The sequence below is a fragment of the Trichosurus vulpecula genome, chromosome 5 (assembly GCF_011100635.1).
Source record: "Trichosurus vulpecula isolate mTriVul1 chromosome 5, mTriVul1.pri, whole genome shotgun sequence".
Taxonomy (NCBI): domain Eukaryota; kingdom Metazoa; phylum Chordata; class Mammalia; order Diprotodontia; family Phalangeridae; genus Trichosurus; species Trichosurus vulpecula.
Window position 1 is genome coordinate 86,967,283 of NC_050577.1, and position 22,136 is coordinate 86,989,418.

General features: G+C 40.7%; 1 protein-coding gene across 2 annotated transcripts in view; it reads left to right on the forward strand.

Moving 5' to 3' along the window:
- The window catches only part of LOC118849660 (U3 small nucleolar RNA-associated protein 14 homolog A-like), a 31,537-nt gene extending 21,031 nt beyond the window's left edge, over window positions 1-10,506 (forward strand). Inside the window, exon 2 of one of the 2 annotated variants that reach the window (XM_036758596.1) lies at window positions 7,710-10,506. In XM_036758596.1, coding sequence (XP_036614491.1) covers window positions 7,748-10,006 — 2,259 coding nt within the window. In that variant the 5' untranslated portion in view covers window positions 7,710-7,747 and the 3' untranslated portion in view covers window positions 10,007-10,506. The remainder of the gene's footprint in view (window positions 1-7,709) is intronic. The other variant, XM_036758597.1, reaches the window with a different exon arrangement.
- The last annotated feature ends 11,630 nt before the right edge of the window (window positions 10,507-22,136 follow it).

The following is a 22,136-nucleotide window of genomic DNA, read 5'->3' on the forward strand; positions in this document are numbered from 1 at the left end:
CTGAAACATGTGAGATTGTTCATCTAAGCATGGTAGCCAGCTGTTCTTTATCTCTGCTAGGTAAACAGCAAGAGGAAATACTTATATTGCAATAGGAGGGATTTAGGGCAGATTTAAGAAAGAGTTCCTGACAGTAAGAATTATAATATAATACTGAAGAAGGGTTTGAAATCTTCTTTTCTGTAAGAATCTAAAGATAGCATAGAGTCTCCTCCATGTGGGATGTATTTGGTGTAGTGCTGCCGAAAGCAAGGGGGTTGAATGAGTGTGTTCTCTTTCAAGCCCTTCTAGTTGTAGGATTCCTTGATTTTACTAGGGTTGTGAAACTTGCTTCGATTCAGAGAAATAAACTCAATAACCACTTCAGGTTAGCCGATTAGCTAACAGATATTAGTCTCTCAATCGGTACTATTTGAGAGGCCACATAGTTTATTGGACAGAATGTTAGACTGGGAGTAAGGAAGACCTGGGTCCAAATCCCTCTTCTGATATTCACTTTGTGACCTGGGCAAATGACCACCTCTGATGATCAGTTTTCTTCACTATAAAATGGAACTAGTAACATCCTCGGAACCTGCCTCACAGGATTGTTGTAAGCTTCAGATGAGATAGTTCTATCTAAGGTATATAAAAGTTGATTGTTATTTATTGGGCCTAGTAAAGGGAGTACCTGCCTTTGCAGAGTTTGCTATCTAGTTAATATGATTAACTGCAAACTCTACGATTTCATGGTTTCTCCCTACTTGCCTACATGTAGAAATTTCCTTTAAAAAAAAAAACAAAAATAACATTTAACCAGAAAATGTAGGATTTATAACTTACGAGTCTCTATATGCTTACTACCTAGCCCGCCAGAATTAGCACTTAACAGCCTTGTTCCAGAGGAAAATGTTTAAGATTAATATGAATTCTGTGGCAGGCACTACCGAGCACCACTACCTCCACATAGCACACTGCCAGTATATTGAAGCTAGAGAATGCCACCAGAAAGCCCTCTTCACTTCCACTAATGAAAAGATGGAATGTGTCAAGGACGCATATCTGTGGTGAGGTGTTCTTATGCTGTTTATTGTGAAGCCTTCTTGGGCCATAGGTTAATATATTAATGAGGACTGTGATTGTTCTCTTATATTAAGTGATGTCTATGAATGATTGGGTGAGAAATATCTCTGCCTTATTTTCTCCCATAGAGTTAAGATTGATGAGAATAGATTACTTTGCCAAGAGGACTCCAAAATATTACAAGCTCTTATTTGTCTGCAGCTTGGATGAGTGCACATCCATTTCTGTGCTCCTATACAGAACCTCTTAAAATGATTCTGGGCTAAAAAACACATTAAATCATCAATTTAATTACATTGAAACTGCATGCTAGGCTTCTGTCACTAATCTAGTTTAGTTTAATCTTGGCATCTCGGTCTCATCCATTATTTTACCTATACACAGGCTGTTTTAGTCAATTGGATATAATCTGTAATATTTAAGGCATATGTATATTTTCTGTAGAGCTCCTAAGACCATGACCAAAGAGAAAGAATTATGATGATGCCTCACTTAATGTACTTTTCACCATTACATACAAATGAAATTTTTTCATATTGAATGATTTGATTTTACTTTCTTGGCACATTTAGGTCCTTTCACTTTAACTAAAGTGTTTGGCTGAGACCATTATTTTGAATTTTATTATGAATCTTAAATCCCTTTGTTTAGCCTTTTTTTTCTTTTTTTATCATTATTAATTTATTTAATATTTTTAGTTTTAAGCATTAATTTTCACCAGAGTTTGAATTACAAATTTTCTACCCATTTCTATCCTCCCCCCACTCCAAGATGGCATATATTCCGATTGCCCCACTCCCCAGTCAACCCTCCCTTCCGTCACTCCACTCCCCCCCCATCTGCTTTTCCCTTACTTTCTTGTAGGGCAAGAGAGATTTTTATGCCCCATTGCCTGTATATCTTATTTCCTAGTTGCATGCAAAAACTTTTTTTTTGAACATCTGTTTTTAAAACTTTGAGTTCCAAATTCTCTCCCTTCTTCCCTCCCCACCCACCCTCCCTAAGAAGGCAAGCAATTCAACATAGGCCACATGTGTATCATTACACAAAACCCTTCCACAATACTCATGTTGTGAAAGACTAAATGTATTTTGCTCCTTCCTATCCTATCCCTCTTTATCCAATTTTCTCCCTTGACCCTGTCCCTTTTCAAAAGTGTTTGCTTTTGATCACTTCCTCCCCCATCTGCCCTCCCTTCTATCATCCCTCCTCTTTATCTCCTTCCTCCTTCTTTCCTGTGGGGTACAATACCCAATTGAGCGTATATGTTATTCCCTCCTCAAGTCAAATCTGATGAGAGCAAGATTCACTCATTCCCCCTCACCTGCCCCCTCTTCCGTCCCCACAGAACTGCTTTTTCTTGCCACTTTTATGTGAGATAATTTACCCCATTCTATCTCTCCCTTTCTCCCTCTCTCAATATATTCCTCTCTTATCCTTTAATTTGATTTTATTTTTTTTCAATATCATCCCTTCATATTCAACTCACCCTGTGCCCTCTGTCTCTCTATATATGTATATTCCCTTCAGCTACCCTAATACTGAGGTCTCATGAATTATACACATCATCTTTGCATGTAGGAATGTAAACAAAATAGTTCAACTTTAGTAAGTCCCATATGATTTCTCTTTCTTGATTACCTTTTCATGCTTCTCTTGATTCTTGTGTTTGAAAGTCAAAATTTCTATTCAGCTCTGGTCTTTTCACTGAGAAAGCTTGGAAGTCCTCTATTTTAATGAAAATCCATATTTTGCCTTGAAGCATGATACTCAGTTTTGCTGGGCAGGTGATTCTTGATTTTAATCCTAGCTCCATTGACCTCCAGAATATCATATTCCAATCCCTTCGATCGCTTGATGTAGAAGCTGCTAGATCTTGTGTTATCCTGATTGTGTTTCCACAATACTCAAATTGTTTCTTTCTGGCTGCTTGCAGTATTTTCTCCTTGACCTGGGAGCTCTGGAATTTGGCAACAGTATTCTTAGGAGTTTTCTTTTTGGTATGTTTTTCAGGGGGTGATTGGTGAATTCTTTTGATTTCTATTTTACCCTCTGGCTCTAGAATATCAGGGCAATTCTCCTTGATAATTTCTTGAAAGATGATATCTAGGCTCTTTTTTTTTATCATGGCTTTCAGGTAGCCCAATAATTTTTAAATTATCTCTCCTGGATCTGTTTTCCAGGTCAGTGGTTTTTCCAGTGAGATATTTCACATTGTCTTCCATTTTTTGTTCCTTTGGTTCTGTTTTATAATATTTTGATTTCTCATCAAGTCACTAGCTTCCACTTGCTCTAATCTAATTTTTAAGGTAGTATTTTCTTCAGTGGTCTTTTGGACCTCCTTTTCCATCTGGCTAATTCTGCCTTTCAAGGCATTCTTCTTCTCATTGGCTTTTTGGAGCTCTTTTGCCATTTGAGTTTGTCTATTTTTAAGGTGTTATTTTCTTCAGTATTTTTTGGGTCTCCTTTAGCCAGTCATTGACTTGTTTTTCATGGTTTTCTTGCATCACTCTCATTTCTCTTCCCAATTTTTCCTCTACTTCTCTAACTTGCTTTTCCAAATCCTTTTTGAGCTCTTCCATGGCCTGAGACCAGTTCCTATTTTTCTTGGAGGTTTTTGATGTAGGCTGTTTGCCTTTGTTGACTTCTTCTGGCTGTGTGTTTTGGTCTTCTTTGTCACCAAAGAAAGATTCCAAAGGCTGAGACTGAATCTGAGTCCATTTTCACTGCCTGGCCGTGTTCCCAGCCAACTACTGGACTCTTGAGTTTTTTGTCAGGGTATGACTGCTTGTAAAGTAGAGAGTACTTTGTCCCAAACTTGAGGGGCTGTGCTGGTGTTTTCAGAGCTATTTGTATACAGCCAGCTCTGCCACACCAGCACTCCTCCTTCCCCAAGAACCGCCAACCTGGACCTGACTCAGATCTGAGCAAGTTCTGCACTCCTGCTCTGATCCTCCACTTAACTCCTCCCACCAGGTGGGCCTGGGGCTGGAAGCAACTGCAGCTGTTGTTCTGTAGCTGCACCACCTCTGCTGCTCCCGGGGTGGTGGCTGAACTGCAAACTTTCACTCTGTCCCGGCAGCTTTTCCCACTAACCGTCTCTGTTGTCTTTGGTGTTTGTGGGTTGAGAAGTCTGGTAACTGCCACAGCTCACTGATTCAGGGCACTAGGGCCTGTTCCACCCAGCTAATGGTCTAGTTGGTCGGGTGCAGCCCATGCTGGGCTCTGCTCCGCTCTGCTCCCAGCTTTGTGCAATAAACCTTACCCAGCAACCATCCAGGCTGTCCTGGGCTGGAACCCTGCTTCCCTCTGCTATTCCGTGGGTTCTGCAGTTTTGAATTTGTTCAGAGCCATTTTTATAGGTGTTTAGAGGGTCCTGGGGGAGAGCTTTAGGCGAGTTCTTGCTTTCCAGCTGCCGTCTTGGCTCGGCCCCCCCAATTCTGTCATTTTTGAGATTACATCCCAGTACTACTTTTTTCACCCTTTTATTGACTGTGAGGGGCAACTCCATTTCTTCTAAGGGATTCTTGCCCACAGTACTATATTTAATGATCACCTGAATTAATTAATCCATCCATTCCTTTCCATTTAAGCTCACTGACACCCAGCCTGTTGATGTTTAATCTTTCCATCTCCCATCTGACCATGTCCAGCTTACTTTCGGTTCGTAGACCTTACGTTCCAGGTTCCTGTGCAATATTGATCATTATAGCATTGTACTTTCCTCTCATGTCCAGACACATCCACAACTGAGCTTCCCTTTTGCTTTGTCCCAGCTGCTTCATTCTTTCTGGAACTACTTGTAGTTATCCTCCGCTCTTCCCCAGTAGTGTGTTGGACATCTTCCCACTCATCTTCTGGTGTCATATCTTTTATCATTTTAATACTGTACATAGGGGTCTTCTTTGCAAAGATATGAGTGTGGTTGGCCATTTCCTTCTTCAGTGGATCACCTTGTGTCAGAACTCTCCATTATGACCTGGCCATCTTGGGTAATCTTGCATGGCATGGCTCATAGTTTCATTGAGCTATACAAACTCCTCTGCCACAACAAGGCAGTGATCTAGGAGGAGAATTGATTGAACCATACTAACAAAATATTACTGACAGGAAAACTCAAGCAATCAAGTCTTTCTTAATCCCTCATTAACTAGTAGAAATAATTCCTCCCATAGACTCTCATGACACTGGGGGAAATGGCACAAATCGCCGAGGGGAAATCCACACTTCCAGATATTAGAGAGAGGGGCTGTCTTGTGGTGCTGTTGGAACAGCCCTCTTGACATCTGCTTTCCATCCTGAAATATGGATTTTAGTCATAATTTATATTGTTTATCTAATATGTGTTTTTCTTAAAATCTGTCAAAGAGATAATATGCAAAGATGGCATAAAAAATTATAATTAGAGTATGGGAGATAGTTGCTAAGATATGTCAAATTGAGTATACATCCTTTTTTTGCTAAAGTTTGGCACGGGTTGCATATAAAAGTCAGATTGCATTGTAGTTTGGATGTATAAACTCTCATTTCTCTCCACTGTGAGAAACTGGATGAAATACTTTTAAATCATCACACTTGTCATTTCTCAGGTTAGGTGGAATAACAACAGATTTTAAGAGGACCTTTAAGGCTAGAATACAACTCAGAGTTTATGGAGGAAGAAAAAAAGGTTCCAACCATATTGATAAGGGAATAAGCATAAAATACATGGATGTTGTTTGGCCTCCATAGAGTCCTCTGATTGTATTTTCAGTAGGCATCCTGCATGTCATGGGCACTGCAGAGTGAGCATTTCAAAGATACTTAACAGTTAAATTATCCACTTAAACAGTGGAATCACTTGGGTGACATATTGAGAAGTTGTACTTCTTTTCAAGTCCATCTTGTGTGACCTTCCTTCTCCTCCACAGCATATATCCTTGCTGTTTTCATTTGTCTCTAATTCACTTGACTTTGTACCTCCTCCTTTAGTTTAAAAGCATAAAAACATTTCTGCACTTATGAATCAAGCCGCCCCCTTCTTTCTTTTTCCATTGTGCCATGCTTTTTCCACATCGCCTTCTTCTACATTTTCTTGCTGATTAGTACAGTCTCTAGGCATCCCCATCTGTGTTCCTCTATGATACCCATTTGAGACAAATTCTAAGTAGTCTTTTTTAGGACAGTGATTTATTTTTATTTTAGAAGTCTTATTTTGTAACATAGGCGTTCATGACACTATCCAGGGCTCCGCTAGTAAAATAGCATGTAAAATTGACATACTTATCAGGATAAAATGGACAAAATCACTTCTGCCAAAATTAGAATTCTTCCCACTGTACTCACTAAATAAGCAATGACTTAGCCTGTGAGGGCATATAGGGAGGCAAGAGAACAAGGGGTGGGAGACAGATTCATTCAAATAACTGACTAAAAGTTCCATTTCTTTTTGCCAATGGGTGACCTGAGTTATATACCATAAAATGAATATTTTCCTATTTCCTGATGCCATCTTCTCTGACTAATACTAGAATGGCATTCTCTTACCAGTAAGACATTGCATAGGCTCCTTCGGAAATGGTGATATCTCTGTGATCCATCAGTATCCAGTATCTTTTTATTATTATAAAAATGTGAAGAAGTTATGTGCCAGTTGAACTAGCCCGAGACAAAATTTAAAGCCCTGAGAGAAATTAATATTATGCTATTTTATTAATAACCAGTTATTAAGGGTGACCCATCCTTTTCCCTTCTAACTCCTGTTAAGGTCAGTCAGTCTCTGAAGGACATGGCAGATTGATGAGATTGCTCCTAGCCCTCAAGGAATATGTTTGTCAACTTTGTGTGGGACCCCACCCAACTAGGAAACCCAATTTCTGTTTTGAGCAGAAACAGAATCCAGTCTAGGCAACCCCTTATCCTGAGGAAAGAAACTCCTGCCCTTCATCTCCTCCCTTAGCATTTAGGGTGACCCAGCTCAGGAAGGAGGAAACCAGCTAGAGAGGTCCAGCTGGAGAAGGCTTCTCCTTGCTCAGATGTCTCTCAGGAGGAAGAGCAGGAGACTTTTAACCTACCTCCTCATTAAATGTCACCAATCTGGGTTGATTTTCACTTGTTGGGGAGTCCCCTTTCAGAAGAGATTTAAGGCCTTTCAGGGTCTCCCTTGGTGTCTTTGGTTACTGAGAGAAACCACTGACCATCAATTTATTGATTGCCAGCTAGTCTAATCAGTAAATTGATAATTAATTACCCAGAAACTCTTTCAGGTTTTTCATTAGTCTCAGTACTAAACCACAGGCATCAAATACATACCCCACAGGCTGCATGTAGCCCACAACACTCCTGAGTGCAGCCTAAACCAGATTAAAATGTACTTGGGAAATATTTAACAAAATAAATTAAAATGCAGTAAAACAGTCAATTTGTAGCCCACAGGGATCCTTGTATATGGTTTAGTGGCCCCTGTTTCTATTTGAATTTGATACCACTGGACTAAAGTATCCAACTTCCCTGCATTTCTTCCACTTGATCCTTTGCTGGTTGAGGATCCCCTGCTCTCTTAGTTTAAAAAACAAATGGATTATAAGGGTACGCATTGGGGCTATATGCTGATTTTTCCTTCAGAACACTTATATAATATTAATTATTTCATTTTTTTTTCTCTGTAGGGCTGAGAGGAAACGTGGTATTGTGAAAAGAGTACTGGATGGCAGCCTGCATAAGGAATGACCAGCTGCCTGCCAAGGTGAGCAGGATGCTGGCTGTGCAGAACAGCCTTCTGGCATTGCGCCAAGGGGACGAAGTAGTAGATTTTCTGAACAACTATTCCATAAGTGCCAGTGAGGATGAGGAAGACAATGATGGAGAGAGAAAACACCTACAGCTCCTAGAGGCAATCAGTGGCCTGGATGGAAAGAGCAGACAGAGATGGGCTGAGAGGTCTGAGGCCAGTCTGCAAGTGTCAGAGTTCAGCTTTAGCACTGCAGGGATGGAGGAAAAGCTGGCCCTTTCGGAACTGCTCGAACATATCAAGCTGCCTTCCTCATTGGCCAAAGTGAAAAGACAGCTGAAGAAAGTCAAAAATAAGAAGAGTGTGGAGTTACTCCTCAGCAAAGAGCACACGGAGCAGATCCGTAGGGAAGCTGCATACAGTGAAACCTCCAGGGCCATGGCCAAGTGGGATGTGGTAGTTCTGAAGAACAGGAGAGCAGAACAGCTAGTTTTTCCCCTGGAAGAGAAACAAGTACAAGCTGCCCCTGTTGAGGAGGTGGCTCTGGGTGACTGCACGGCAAGAATTCCCCTGGAACAGGAAATTTTTGACCTCCTCCATAAGGACCAGGAGCCACTGAGGGATCCTTTACTGACCCCAGTGGAGAAGGCCTCCCTCAAAGCCATGAGCCTGGAGGTGGCCAAACAGCACCGAGCAGAGCTTCAGAGAGCCCGGGCCCTGCAGTCCTACTTTGAAGCCAGGGCTCGAAGACAGAAGAAAATCAAAAGCAAAAAGTTTCACCAAGTGTTAAGGAAAAAGAAGGCCAAAGAAGTCCTCAGGCAGTTCAAAGGAACAGTCAGTCCTCCTGCCTCATTAGAAGACCTGGAAAAGAGAGAAGTGGCCAGAATGGAGGAGCGGATGAGCCTCAGTCACCAGAGCAAAGGGAAGCGGGCCAGGGCCCGGGCTGCTGTGGCCAAGCATGACCAGAAGACCCGTAAAGAAATCCAGGAACAGCTGGCCAGGAACAAAGAACTGACCCAGAAACCTCGAATACCATCTGATAGCGAGCAGGAAGATGCAGAAGAGTGCCACCTCATCCCTCATGTTGTGAATGAAGTGCAGCTGGGGACAGAGAGTCTGAATCCCTGGATGCAGAGAAACCGTGGCCCTCACGCAGAGGTGTCCAAGACCCTGAAGGGCCCTCAAAAACCTTCCGAAGATGTTGCCAGTGAAGAATCTGAGAGTGAGGAAGAAGAAAAGGTCATAGCAGAGGAGTCTGTGCTACAAGAATTTGAAAAGAGGAGGGCCCTAAGGAAAAAGGTGGGCATCCTCCCAGAATCACAGACACAGGGGACCAAAGAACCTAGAAGGCAAGAGGATGAGGGCGTGTTGGCTGAATTAAGGGCTCTCTCTGAGAAAATCAGAAAGAAGTCAAGGCAAGACAGAAAGCAAAGTGAGAGGTCAGCTACCACAGCCCCCAAGGAGCCTGTTCAGGGAGAGAGACTTGCCCAGTATGAGGAGGAACTCTTGCCCAGAAAAAAGCCAGAGAGAGTACAAACACTGGAGGAGATAGACACTCCAGGAATGGAAGAATGTGCCCAAGAACAGGGACTTCTCAAATCTCTAGTAGGAGGGCAGCCACAGCAGTCTCTGGGGAGTCCAGCTGAACAGAGGAGGTCCCCAAAGTCAAAAAAAGAGGTGGTGATTGCCCTACAGGCCAACCTCACTGTGAAGTCCCACAAGGCAAGTGCTTTATCTCTTCCCACCGTGGTAGAAGAGGAGGACTTCAGTGATGAGGCTGCCACCCAAAAGCACATTATAAAGGAGGCCTTTGCTGGGGATGATGTCATTGCTGACTTCCTGAAGGAGAAGCAAGAAGCAAAGGAAGTAAGCAAGCCCAAAGCCGTGGCCCTGAGCCTGCCTGGCTGGGGTGAGTGGGGAGGCCCAGGGCTTGAGAAGAGGACCAGGAAGAGACACAGGTTTCTCATCAAAGCCCCTGATGGTCCCCCAAGGAAAGGCAAGAGCTTGCCAAATGTGATTGTCAATGAAAAGCGTAACATCCAGGCTGCTGCCCATAGGGTGAATGTGCTTCCGTTTCCCTTCAGCCACCACTGTCAGTTTGAAAGTACTGTCCAGACCCCTGTGGGTTCTACTTGGAACACGCCAAGGGCTTTCCAAGAAATGACGGCTCCTCGAGTTGTGGTCAAGCAGGGTCACATCATTGAGCCCATAAAGGTGGCAGATGTGAACTTCTAGCTGCTGCATTCAAGCCATTCAGCCCTGCAAAGGAAACTGTGGCAGCCAGTGGGTGCAGTCCCAGAAGAATGTTAAAGAAAGCACCCTAGGTCCTGCTGCTTGAGCAGCCACCTTTTGTTGTACCAGGACAGGGAGGACTCCATACTTCTCCTTTGTCCTCAGCTGCTAAAACTTGAAGCTAACCCAGCATGTGGCCAGTGATGTCACCTAATGGAAATAAAGCAGACTTTCCAATTAAATAAAAAAAAATACCGGGTTTAAAGCAAGGGAGTTCAAATCTTTCTCAATCCCTATGGCTTTCGGCAAACCTTCCTAGACCGTCTCTATGCAGTAGGAAAGGAAATAAATTCTAGAGTGTATCTTGCATATTTGCATAAGAAATAACATAAAGAGATAAATTTTTCATAAAGAAAACTTTATTTGGTACATAACTTTTTTTTTACTATAAAAGTATTAAATATTTATCAGAACACAGTTAAATAAATTAACAAGAACCTTAATTCTATTTCTTGTCAGCCAACAGTTTCTTATTCATGGTATAGTTTTTGAAAGAGGTACCCATATATCATATTGAGCCCCCAGTTTGTACCTTACTTTGGATTTTATTAAGATCATGTCTGAGAATCCTCATTCGTAGAGATAAGTTGGTTGTTATAAAGGGAATTAAAAGCCTAGTAAGTATGTTTTAAGATTGAAATACGCTTCTCTACAGGTACATCAGAAGTTTTGTAACTTCATTTATCGGGAATCAGTTTGGAGTTAATGGTTACTGCATTGACTAATTAGCTCATTTTTCACCGGGTTGTTGCCGATTCTTTTCTGGCTCAGTGTGAAAAAGGTTTTGTATCCATATCTCATCTCATTTGCTTTTGGCCAATAGGAATTATTCTTTTCATTGTATTTCACATTTTCCAGATGCACTAGAAAGCTCCTCCCTTTTTCCACCCTTCCCCCACCTCCTCACCAATTCTCTCTTGAATTCAAAGATTTTTTTTCACAAACACTGCTAGTTTTGGAATATTTTTATTTGATAATATAGTTATTTACCACATATTTCTTATACCCCTTTGATAAGTTTCTCATACTACCTGGGAGGACCAGGTTGGGAGTTCCTGACAAGAGTCTGAAGATCTGGATTAAACTTGCAGTTCTGTCACTTACTAGCTGGATGACATAGGTTAAGTCATTTCCTTCCTCAGGAAATAGGTTTCTGCATCTGCAAAATGGGGTCACAATGCTTCAAGGATAGCATTCCAAACCCTTTTTTAGATCGTGGACTGCTTTGGCAGCCTGGCAAAGCCTAGACACCCCTCTCAAGGTAATTAATGGTTTCCCCAAAATTGAAGGAAGTGCTAAATTTCAGTTAGAGGCTAGTTAAAATATATCATTTTTTTCCAATTCAAGTTCTTAGATCCTCTGAAATTGATCCCCAGACTCCCGTTTGAGTTATTATGAAGATCAAATGGAGTAATGTTTCTCAGTAAAGCACTTTGTAATATTAAGAGCTATATAAATATGAGTCATCTTTCTGAATTCAAATCTGGCCTTAGACACACTTACTAGCTGTGTGGCCTTGAGCAAGTCACTTACCGCTCTTTGCCTCAGTTTCCTCATCTGTGAAATGAGCTGGAGAAAAAAATGGTAAATTACTCCAGTATTTTTGCCAAGAAAATCCAAATGGGGTCACAGAGAACTGAAAATGACTAAAAAAAACAACCAAACAACAAAAATACAAGTATGAACTGGAAGGCAGTGTGCCATAGTGGAGAGGGCTAACCTTTGATATAGGAAGACCTGGATTCAAGTCCTGTTTCTGGTAGACCCTGGCTGTATGACCTTGGAGAAGTCCCAATCTCTCAGTACCCTAGACAGCTCACTAAGGCTCTAAGTTACCACTGAGTTGCCTTATCTGCATCAGATTATGAAATCAGACATGAGGGAAAAGTATATACCCATATATCCTCTATTATCATTAGGAGGGGAGGCTAGAAGGGGATGCAGGCCTTGAAGGGTAAGAGAATTTTCAACCAGAGAAGAGAAAAGTCTTGACCTTCCTCAGATAAGGGATTTGGGGTGGCACCCTATTTAGTATTGTAAAGATAGTATGGTTTATTAATAAGTAAAGATGTGGTTTCTTCAAGTAGTTTGTTGTCCTGATGGGATTCTAGGAAACATGAGCATGATTGTCCCTTTATATGAGATGAAGTTGTCTCTAAAATTCAATGAGGGGTATTTGAGCTGAGTGAAGGTATCCTCCATGGGCATGTGCGTGCTTTCAGCCCTGCTGCAGCTCTGCTCCTGCTTGGAAAGCCCACCAGGTGTGATCAGAGCTTATAGTTCTTCTGCTCTCAAACCCTGCTTGCTGATGAGCTCCTGGCAGAATTGTCCTTACTTTGTTTGGGGGAGCAGAAGAAAGATTCCCCTCTTTGCAAAGGGCCGTGTAGGCAGCTAGCTGCAAGGGAGCTCATTCTTCCTTTGACTAACCATAAGCTTAGCCAAAGAGATCACTCTAGGAAAGTTGAAGGATGGAAGGTTTTCTCTCCTTCCACAGTTTTGGAGGCATTTTTTGTAATGAGACAGAAGATGGAAGATCTGAATATGCTAACCATCAGGCTTTATGAGTCACCTGGCATAATTGTTGACAAGGCTCAAGGATATTAAGGTTTCCCAAAAGTTCATTTATTTTCTTAATGTGTCTGGGAGGCATTAAACACATTTGATTTTAATTTTAACAGAATACCTATGATTTCAGAATAAATTCTGCCCCTGTTAATTGTGAAAATTAATCTGATTTATTTCCTTTAGATTTTCTAATGCTTCTGGAAAAAGTTTCAGAAAATATATAGCCTATGGCTTCTTATCAATACTATAATTGAACAAAGTGATTATGTAAACTCCGGTAGAGAAGAATAATTCCTAATTTAATTTTGGATCTCTGTGAAGTTAGAATATTTCATAGTGTGTTGGCTAACATGATAGTCATTTAGCTAATGAACTGAATTCTTTCATCCAATAACTAATATGAGCTGAGCTAGTGGGGTTTTACTACCAGCAAAGGTGAAATCACATGGAATCACAAAATCGCAAAAGTAGGAAGTAATCTCTGAGGCCATTCAGTCCAAGCCACCCTTGAACAAGAATCTTCTCTATAAGATTCCCAACAAATTATCCTCCACTGCTTTAACGTGGAGTGTAATTGGGATGTTTTTATGGTGGGAGATTAGGAACACTGATCACTGTCAGAGATATATAACCCTGGGATTAGAGCTGGGAGAGAAAAATTTATAGGCCATTGAATCCAACACCCTCATTTTACAGATGAGGATACAGAGGTTGGGAGCACGGAAGGGACTTGTCCAGGGTAACACAGCCGGTAACTGGCCAAGGCACAAACAATTCCATTTTAGGTCCAGTGCACTATCCTCTGTGTTGACCTCGCTGTTGCCATCTGTTGAGTTCTTCAGGAAAAGAATAGGTTACATCCTGATCCAGATGGAGTATAAAGGCAGGAGGCTGGATAATTTTTTGACATGTCTTTAAGTTCTATGATTCTGTGATCCTAGAACTAGGCAGCAAGCAAGCCCAGGTATGACCTACAGGTACAAGAAGCTTTGACAGGTGTAAACTCCTCTTGTCCCCTGTTATTGCCCTATTGAGGACACCTTTGTGCTGGGTGACTGATGTTGACTGCTTCTTACATACATAGGCTAGGCCTTGGGATTGGCCTAGCAAAGGGGGATCAGATGCTATGATAGCCCAGAAAAAAACTCTAGCCTTCTGGGCCTTGGTGATCATGATACAGGCTATCGCTGCTCTAGACAGATGCCTCTTACTTAGAGGCAGCAAGATGACACAGGGGATGGAGCACTGAGTCTGGAGACAGGAAAACCTAAGTTCAAATATAACTTCAGACACTTACTGGCTGTGTGCCGCGGGGCAGTCACTTAATCTCTGTCTTCCTCACCTGCAAAGTGGGGATAATAACAGGATTGTTGTAAGAATCAAATGAGATTATATCTGGCACACAGTACACACTATATAAATGCTTATTCCCTTCCCTCCCCATCCCTTCCTCCTGCAGGGTGGCAGTACCAAGCAGGATTATTTTCTCTGGATCACTTTCCTTGCCCCCAATATCTTCCTTACTGGAAAGTAAAGGACAGGCTCTAATTATTGAGAAGTTTTTCATAAACATCAAATCTCTTATCTTTTTGCAACTTCTACATATTTTACATACATAACTTTCTACATATTGCTCCTGGTTTTGTCCCCTAGGTAAGAAATCCCAGCCCTGCTCCTCCATCCTTAGGATCACAGAGTCCCAACTCTTCACTTTACGAATGAGGAAACTGAAGCCTAGAGATAAGTGGTTTGCTTAGAAGCAGTTAGAGGTAAAGTCGGGATCCAAACCTGGGTCCCCTGACTCCAGATCCAGTCTTCTTTTTCTCTGTGTCCTTTGACAACCTTTCGGATTTTGGAAGATGCCTAACCTGTCTACCTTAGGCCTGGTGTTCTCCAGACTAACTAGCCCTAGGTACTTCACCATATCCTTCTAGGGCATGTCCTTTTTTTTTTTTTTTAGAGCCTCTGGGCTTTTTATTTTTTTTGCACTTAATAGTATTTTATTTTTTCCGATTACATGCAAAGGTGGTTTTCAGCGTTCACTTCTGTAAGATTTGGAGTTCCAAATTTTGTTTTCTCCTTCCTTCCCTTTACCCCTCCCCAAGACAGCAAGAAATCTGATATAGTTTATACATGTGCAGTCATATTAAATGCATTTCCACATTAGTTATGTTGTAAAAAAGAATCAGAACAAAAGGGGAAAACCACAAGAAAGAAAAAAAAAGGTGAAAATAGTCTGCTTCGATCTGCATTCAGACTCCATAGTTCTTTCTCTGGATATGGATAGCATTTTCCATCACGAGTCTTTTGGATTTGTCTTTGTGTACAATTTGTCATATTGCTGAGAAGAGCCAAGTCTGTCAAAGTTGATCATCACACAATGTCGCTATTACTGTGTACAGTGTTCTCCTGGTTCTGCTCACTTGCGTTAGTTCATGTAAGTCTTTCCAGGTTATAGGACACAATCTTGAGATCCCTCGCCATCCTGTTCCTCCTCCTCTAAACACCTTTTCTCTCATCCGTGTCCCCTCAAGAGAACTTTCAAGGAGACAAGATTTAGTCCTATCCCTTTCAGCTTTGCACTTTTCGCTGGTGAGATAAGCAGAGCTATTTTATCGGTCTTCTTCCTCCAAGGCAAAGTCTTTAAAGATCAAAAACTCATTTACTTAGCAAGGAAAATTATTTTAGTAATCTAGCCTCTTTTGAGCATCCGTAAAAACAACTGCATACTTTTCCCATCAAGCACCCATCCTACCAATTTCACAGGGTGAATGGAAGCTTTCTTATCCCCATGAGCAGTCCTCTTAATAAACCCCTGATCAACATTATCTACTGGAAACCAGGGTCCAGGATTTGACCATCCACTTAACCAGTGCTCTCTTTCTTTTATTAACACCCTTTCTTCACTTAAAAAAAGCTATTGAACCACAAGACCATAACAAAAGAGCCACTATGGCCTTGCCAAACGTTCTAGGCCAGGCCTAACGTAGGCCACATCAGTGATTCAGGCTCCAAGTTTAAAAGGAAATGAAGTACTCATGAGCAGAAGGGAGTAAACAGACTTTACTAAGACAGGATTAAAAGAGCATAACTAGGAAATTAAAAAGCTATAAAAGTCTTTTCACCTTAGCCTCTGTAGTCCCCAGGTCAGGGCCCGTAGAAGGTAACTTGCAGGCAGTTGGAGTTTAGGAATAACCTCAGACATAATTCTGCACCCTCCCCCACCCCTCATCTTTTTATATTTCAATAGGCAATACCCCCTCCACCTCTGAGAGGAATAAAGAAGAGCTATCAGCAGAGAGTAAAAGGGAAATGAGGAAGAAGAGGCTTTGGGTTTCCTACCCCCTGACATGACCCTCCCCTTCAGCATAGAGACAGTAGCATTGGTCCCTAGCACCCCACTCACTGCCCACATGATCAATGAGTCTCCCATCACATGTGGCTAGTGAAATGATGGGGTAACCCAGATGTTTATTGGGGCCTATAATAAAAGGAATTGCATTTCAAGTTATTTATTTAGCACTGACTGTGTGCAAGAAATTGTTATAAGCATCTCAAGGAGTATAAAGAAATATAAAGAAAACAGCAAAAAAAAAATTCATTAAATACCTACCGTATGCACGGTACTCTGCTAGGCACTGGGTACACAAAGATGAAATAGTGGTTTCTGACCTTAAAGAGCTTACTACCTAATAAGAGAGAAAAGACAGGAGGAAAGGGAAGGGAACAAGCATTTGACACTGTGCTAAGTTCTTTACAAATATCTCATTCTAAATACACGAATAACTCATACAGATAGGATATGATTTATACATCAGCAACTACCCACCCATGTGCTTATTTGTCATATATATATAATCTATATGAGAATGGTCTATAAAAATATTGAGAGTATCCTTGACAAAATCAGGGATGCTTTTCCCTGGCAAACCATGTCTTCACAGTCACACAAATGACTCAGAGTAATAGATACTACAAGATACTCCTATGTTAATGGTTTGTTGGTTACCAAAAAGGGTAGGATGTGGTAGATTAATGTGCAGTTTTAAAGGCTCTCTACCTTGTTTCTTTTAAATAAGAAATACCCTTCCGTAGTCATGAATCCCAAGTAAGAGGGATACTGCACTGCTTTTACTGGACCTGTGACTTCCTTGCTATAGGGAACTCCTGGTGAGAAATTTCTCTACTAATGCTGATCCACATCTGCTGGGCAAATGATAGTCTTGGGAAGTTGCCTGGGGGCACTGAGAAGTTCAAGGGATGTAGCCAGCATGTGAGAGGGTCATCTTGACCACAAGGTCAGGTCTCTATCCACTAGGCCACACTATCTTATGGATGAGTTTTTCTCTTTGTATTGGGATCTCTCATTTGTCTATAGATGCTGTGGATTTCATGGCTGGTTCCCTTCTTTGCTTTGAATTCCTGGGCCTTGTGACTATAAGAATGATGGCACCATTAACAGGAACTAGTTATATATGAATTATCATATATCAGTGTCTGGCATGTAGTAGGCAATTAATAAATGTTTGCCACCTGTACCTGGAATACACTACCACCTTGCCTCTGCCAGAGGTGTGCTCGAATGTTAAAATTTCTGTGTGAGCATTTAGGCCTTAGAAATAGCAAACACTACAAATAAGGGCTTGATTTATTGTTTTGTTGATTGTGTAGAATTAAGAAAACAGTGAGGAAAATGTTAATAATGCAGACAAAACTTTTAAATGTGTCAGGCATCTCCCCCCACCAAGCTGGTTATTAAACATGTATAAGCACAGACCTACTACCTCTGCCTCATAGAATCCTTAGCTTCCTTCAGGGGCTCAGTGCAAGTGCTCTTTAGTGATTAAGGAAGCTTTAACTGAATCTCCCACCACCCCGCCTCTGCCCCAACCCCAGTTCTCTGGTGTGTATATTTTATATTTACTTATTTCTGTGTACATGTTGTTTTCCTAAAATAGAATGTAAGCTTCTCAAGGGTAGGTGCTGTTTTGTTTTTTAATTCCCAATGCTTACACAGTGCTGGGTGCATAGTAAGTACTCATTGCTGAATTAAACTAAATTGCATTGAATTAAATCAGTAGTTCTCAAACATTTTGGTCTCAGGACCTCTTTAACTCTCAAAAATTATTGAAGACCCCAATATGTTTTTGTTTATGTAGATTATATCTATTATGATTTACCATCTTAGAAATTTAAAGAGATATATTAAAAATGTACTTATCCATTTAAAATAATAATAATAAATGCATTACATGTTAACATAAATAACATGATTTGGTAAAAAATATTTTTCAATGTTTTGTATGACTATATATGTACAATCAATATGTAATTGCTTGCCATGCCCAGGGAGTGGGAGAGAAAGAAGGTAGTAAGAGAATTTGGAATGCAAAATTTTTAAAAGTGAAAGTTAAAAAATGTTTTTTACATGTAATTTGCAAAAATAAAATATAGACTTCAGGGGGAAAAAAGAAAAATATATTTTCCAAAACAAAAAAATTAGTGAGAACAGAGCATTGTTTTACATATTTTTTCCAAATCTCTTTAATATCTGGCTAAATAAAAGACAGCTGAATTCTTATGTTTGCTTCTGCTTTCAATGTATTATGATATGTTATTTTGATTGAAGTATATAAAGAAGACCTAACCTTACACAGATATGTAGATGGAAAAGTGAGGAGTATTTTAATAGGCAAATAATCTTAGTATTATTATGAAAATAATTATCTCATGGACTCCCTGAAAGAGTCTCAGGGACCTCTGGGGGTCTGCAGATCACACTTTGAGAACTGCTGAATTGAATAGAGAGCTATATTGGGTCACTATTGCAGGTAGATATGTAAATCTAGTCCCATGAGTAATAAACATTGAACACAGGTTTAAAAGGAGAATTGCGGAAAAGATTATCTAGGTGTCAGCATCATTTGTAGTGAACATTCATCTAAATAGCTAACTAATATAAAAACACCAAAATTTATTTGGTGCACTGAAACATGTCCTGGAAATGTCCTGAATCTATAAATTATGAGACAGATGTTTTTCCACATACTGGCCTAATATAATTCACATCGATATTATTCCTTGCCCTAAGAGCACTCTTTGCACTGTACATTATAGAAAATGTCATGCTGGATTTATATGAAGCTAGATTTCTGCAGGTGGCATTATTGATGGTGAAGAGAAGATTCCCCAGACACTGGGAATCGGAAGCACCTCTAAAAAACACTTTTTCACTTGAAAGGGCTATAAATCTAAAAACAACCTTGAATTCACATGAAATCCTTTTATGCAATATGTTGATAGTAAGTGTATTACTGCGGAGAAGAGGCAAATAATTACCTTGAGACAACCACTATGAAGAATGAATGTTGAATTTTAAAAGTATGTTCAATGCTGGAACAAAAGCAGATTTTTTTTAAGAAAAAATGTCTTAAAAAATTTCCCGAATATTTTATTGTGAATCTCACTGTACAGTATATGATGCCATCTAGTGTTATATATTTATGCTTTAATTATGTCTTGGTTCCAAATTATCCCAAGTGTATATACAGAAACCTCTTTTCTCTCTGATCTCCCACTTCATCCCCCATCCTCTTCTCCTTTGCTGTAGTTTCTGAGAACTGGAGACCCTACTTATTTCCAAGGCTAACTCATCCACTTTTGTCCTTGATCCTATGCCTTCTTCTTTCTTCTTTGGTCATCCCCTCTCTTTCTATCATTTTCGATCTCTCCTTGCCTATTGACTCATCTGCTGCTTCTAAATATGTTCAGAGCTCCTCCACACTCAAAAAAATTCTCGTTTGATCTTTCCACTGGCATTCATCTCCTATCTCTTTTCTCTCTGTAAGAGCCAAACTCCTAGAAAAATCCTCCATTTGCCTTCATTTCCTTACATCTCATTCACAGGTTTCTGATCCCATCACTTAACGGAAATGGATATCTCAGTTTTATGGAGGAGGCTTTGAAACTCTCTAGGACTCTCTTCCAAGTTATCAATCAGCTCAAATCATTTTTAAAAATCTAATGGTCTCTCAGTCTTTGTCCTTCTTGATTGCTTTCCCGCTTTTGGTCCTGTTGGTCACTTCTTCCTTCTGGATACACCTACACTGGCTTTCATGACACTGTTGTCTCCTGATTCTCCTCTTGTTTAATTGCAACTCAGTCTCCTTTGTTAGATCATCATCCAGGTCCCACTCCCTGAGAGGGCTCTGTCACAGGCCCTCTCCAATCCAATAAACATTTATTAAGTGCCTACTATGTGACAGGCACAGCACTAAGCACTGGAGATACAATTAATAAAAAAAGAGAGTCCCTGCCCTCAAGTAGCTTACAGTCTAAAAGGGAAGACAACATGCAAAAAGAGTTAGGGGACAGGGCACAGTACACCCAGTGGTATCTTGTTCTCTGGAGTTGAAACCAGGTGGGACAGTAGATGTAAAGTGGAGTGATCTGAGTCCAGTTTCTGCGCTCTGTAAAGGAAGATTTTGGGAGGAGTTTGATACTCTGCCCTCTGGCCCTCCAATTAGAGGGGAGAGGATGCTGAGGGATGTCAATCTAGACTTGAATTAGCAGCGTGGTGGTGAATTTAGAAGTGACCAAGCTTATCAGATACAAGAGTAACTCTGAATAGCCTCTCACAGTGATCTCATTAGCTCCCATGGATTCAATTAAAATGCAAATGACTCTCAGATCTAAATAGTCAAATACTCAATGGATCTGTGATCTCATTCTCTAACAATGAAAATCATAATCCATCCATGCCTGCCCTTCCTGTGTGAGTCTTTGTTCATGTCCTCCCATGTAGAAAATCCACTTGGTATCCTGGAAGTCTTCCTTGCTTTCTCCTATCTTCTTGGGGAATCCAGAGGAGCATTCCAGCTGCCCATCTGTCAATCCTCAATACAACCATTTGATCTTTTCTTCCTGTCATATATTCCCTTAACGACATTTTTTACTGCTGTTCTCCTTTATAGTTCTCATTGGTTCTAGGTTGTAGCTGGTTATGCCCACCATGTGCCTCTCTATTGCCCTTTGTGTGGTAATCATTTTTAATTTTTCAGAGACCGTTGTGTTCTATTTTTACTTGCCAAGCAGTAACTACGGTAGACTGTTGGCATTAAACATTAAACATGGGCCTTTGTTTCCATGAGAAGCATGGTGTCATTAAAGAATCTTTGCAATTTAACCCTCTCTTCTCTTCCTCTTCAACTCTGGCCCAACTAATTGTTCATCTACAATGACTTTCCTAACTATACATACCAAAAGACAAGCTATATAGAGCATTTACTCAAATGCATATCCTAATCAGACATTCTTCATCCACTTGGTCTTTGTTTTAGGCAAAATTCTTTTGAATGGTTATAGATCTTTTTCACGAAGCTCTGCAATGTTCAGAGGACTGATATGATCAGCACCATGTCTTCTATAAACAGCAGGATCTGTAGGATACCATGGCTTCAACTTGAACCCAGCCCTAGGCACAGAACCTGGCACATAGCAGGCACTTAATAAATGTTTATTGACTGACTGACTTGGTGCTGGATCTCCTCCTTCACAGTGGCTAACACCTTTGGCAAGCATACATCTCCCCATTTTATGCCTTGCTTCACATTTATTATCAGAAGGTCCTTAATCAGGGTTATTTCTGTTGTTTTATCTTTCAAGGACTTTTGAATGCTTTTGATATATAGATAGAGGACAACTTGTTGGATAATAGCCTTTAAGGTGATGATTTGCTCTGTTTAAATCTCTATCTCCTGCCCTAATTTCTCCTGAATTCTATTCTTGTATCATTCAGTCAGCCAACAAGCATTTATTAAGTGCTTACTATGTGCCAAGCACTGTGATATGCAGTGGCTATACAAAGAAAGCAAAAACAATTTCTGCCCTCAAAGAGCTTACATTCGAATAGATGTAGATGTAACATGGGTATAACATGAAAGGAGCAATGGGAGGCTCTTTCTCAAAGAATGTGGAGTAGGCTCTGCCTGGTACAGTTCCTTATGTGGAAGAGGGCCAGGGATGAGAGTCTGTTTGTTGTAGATGCAGTTTAGCAGTTTTGTAATTTTTTCTACCTCTGTTCAGCTGAGCTCTGTTCAGAGGGTATAGTGGAAGGACCTGGAAGATCTGGAATGGAACATGGCATAAGGGTAGGGTTGTCTAAGGGAGGAAGGCCAGTTGGGATGGGGAATAAGGTCTGTACATGAGCAGCCAGGGGTTCAGAAGCAATGGCATGGGCTGAGTAAAAGGGGAAGGGAGTGTACTAATCATTCAGGAGTGGATCCAGCCATATTACTGATGGTTGGAGAGGGGTTTATTGAGGGAGGCATGTGATTAGAGATTCAGACATTCCATACCCTCTGGAATGCATGCTCCATAATTAGCAAATTTCTTTCTTCTTAAACTTCTTCCTTTCTCCTTCCATCTTCTGACACTGAGACATGACTCCCTTCTGATAACATTACTTCTTTGTCATTCTCCCCACTACTGGCTTTCTCTGGCAGGTAGT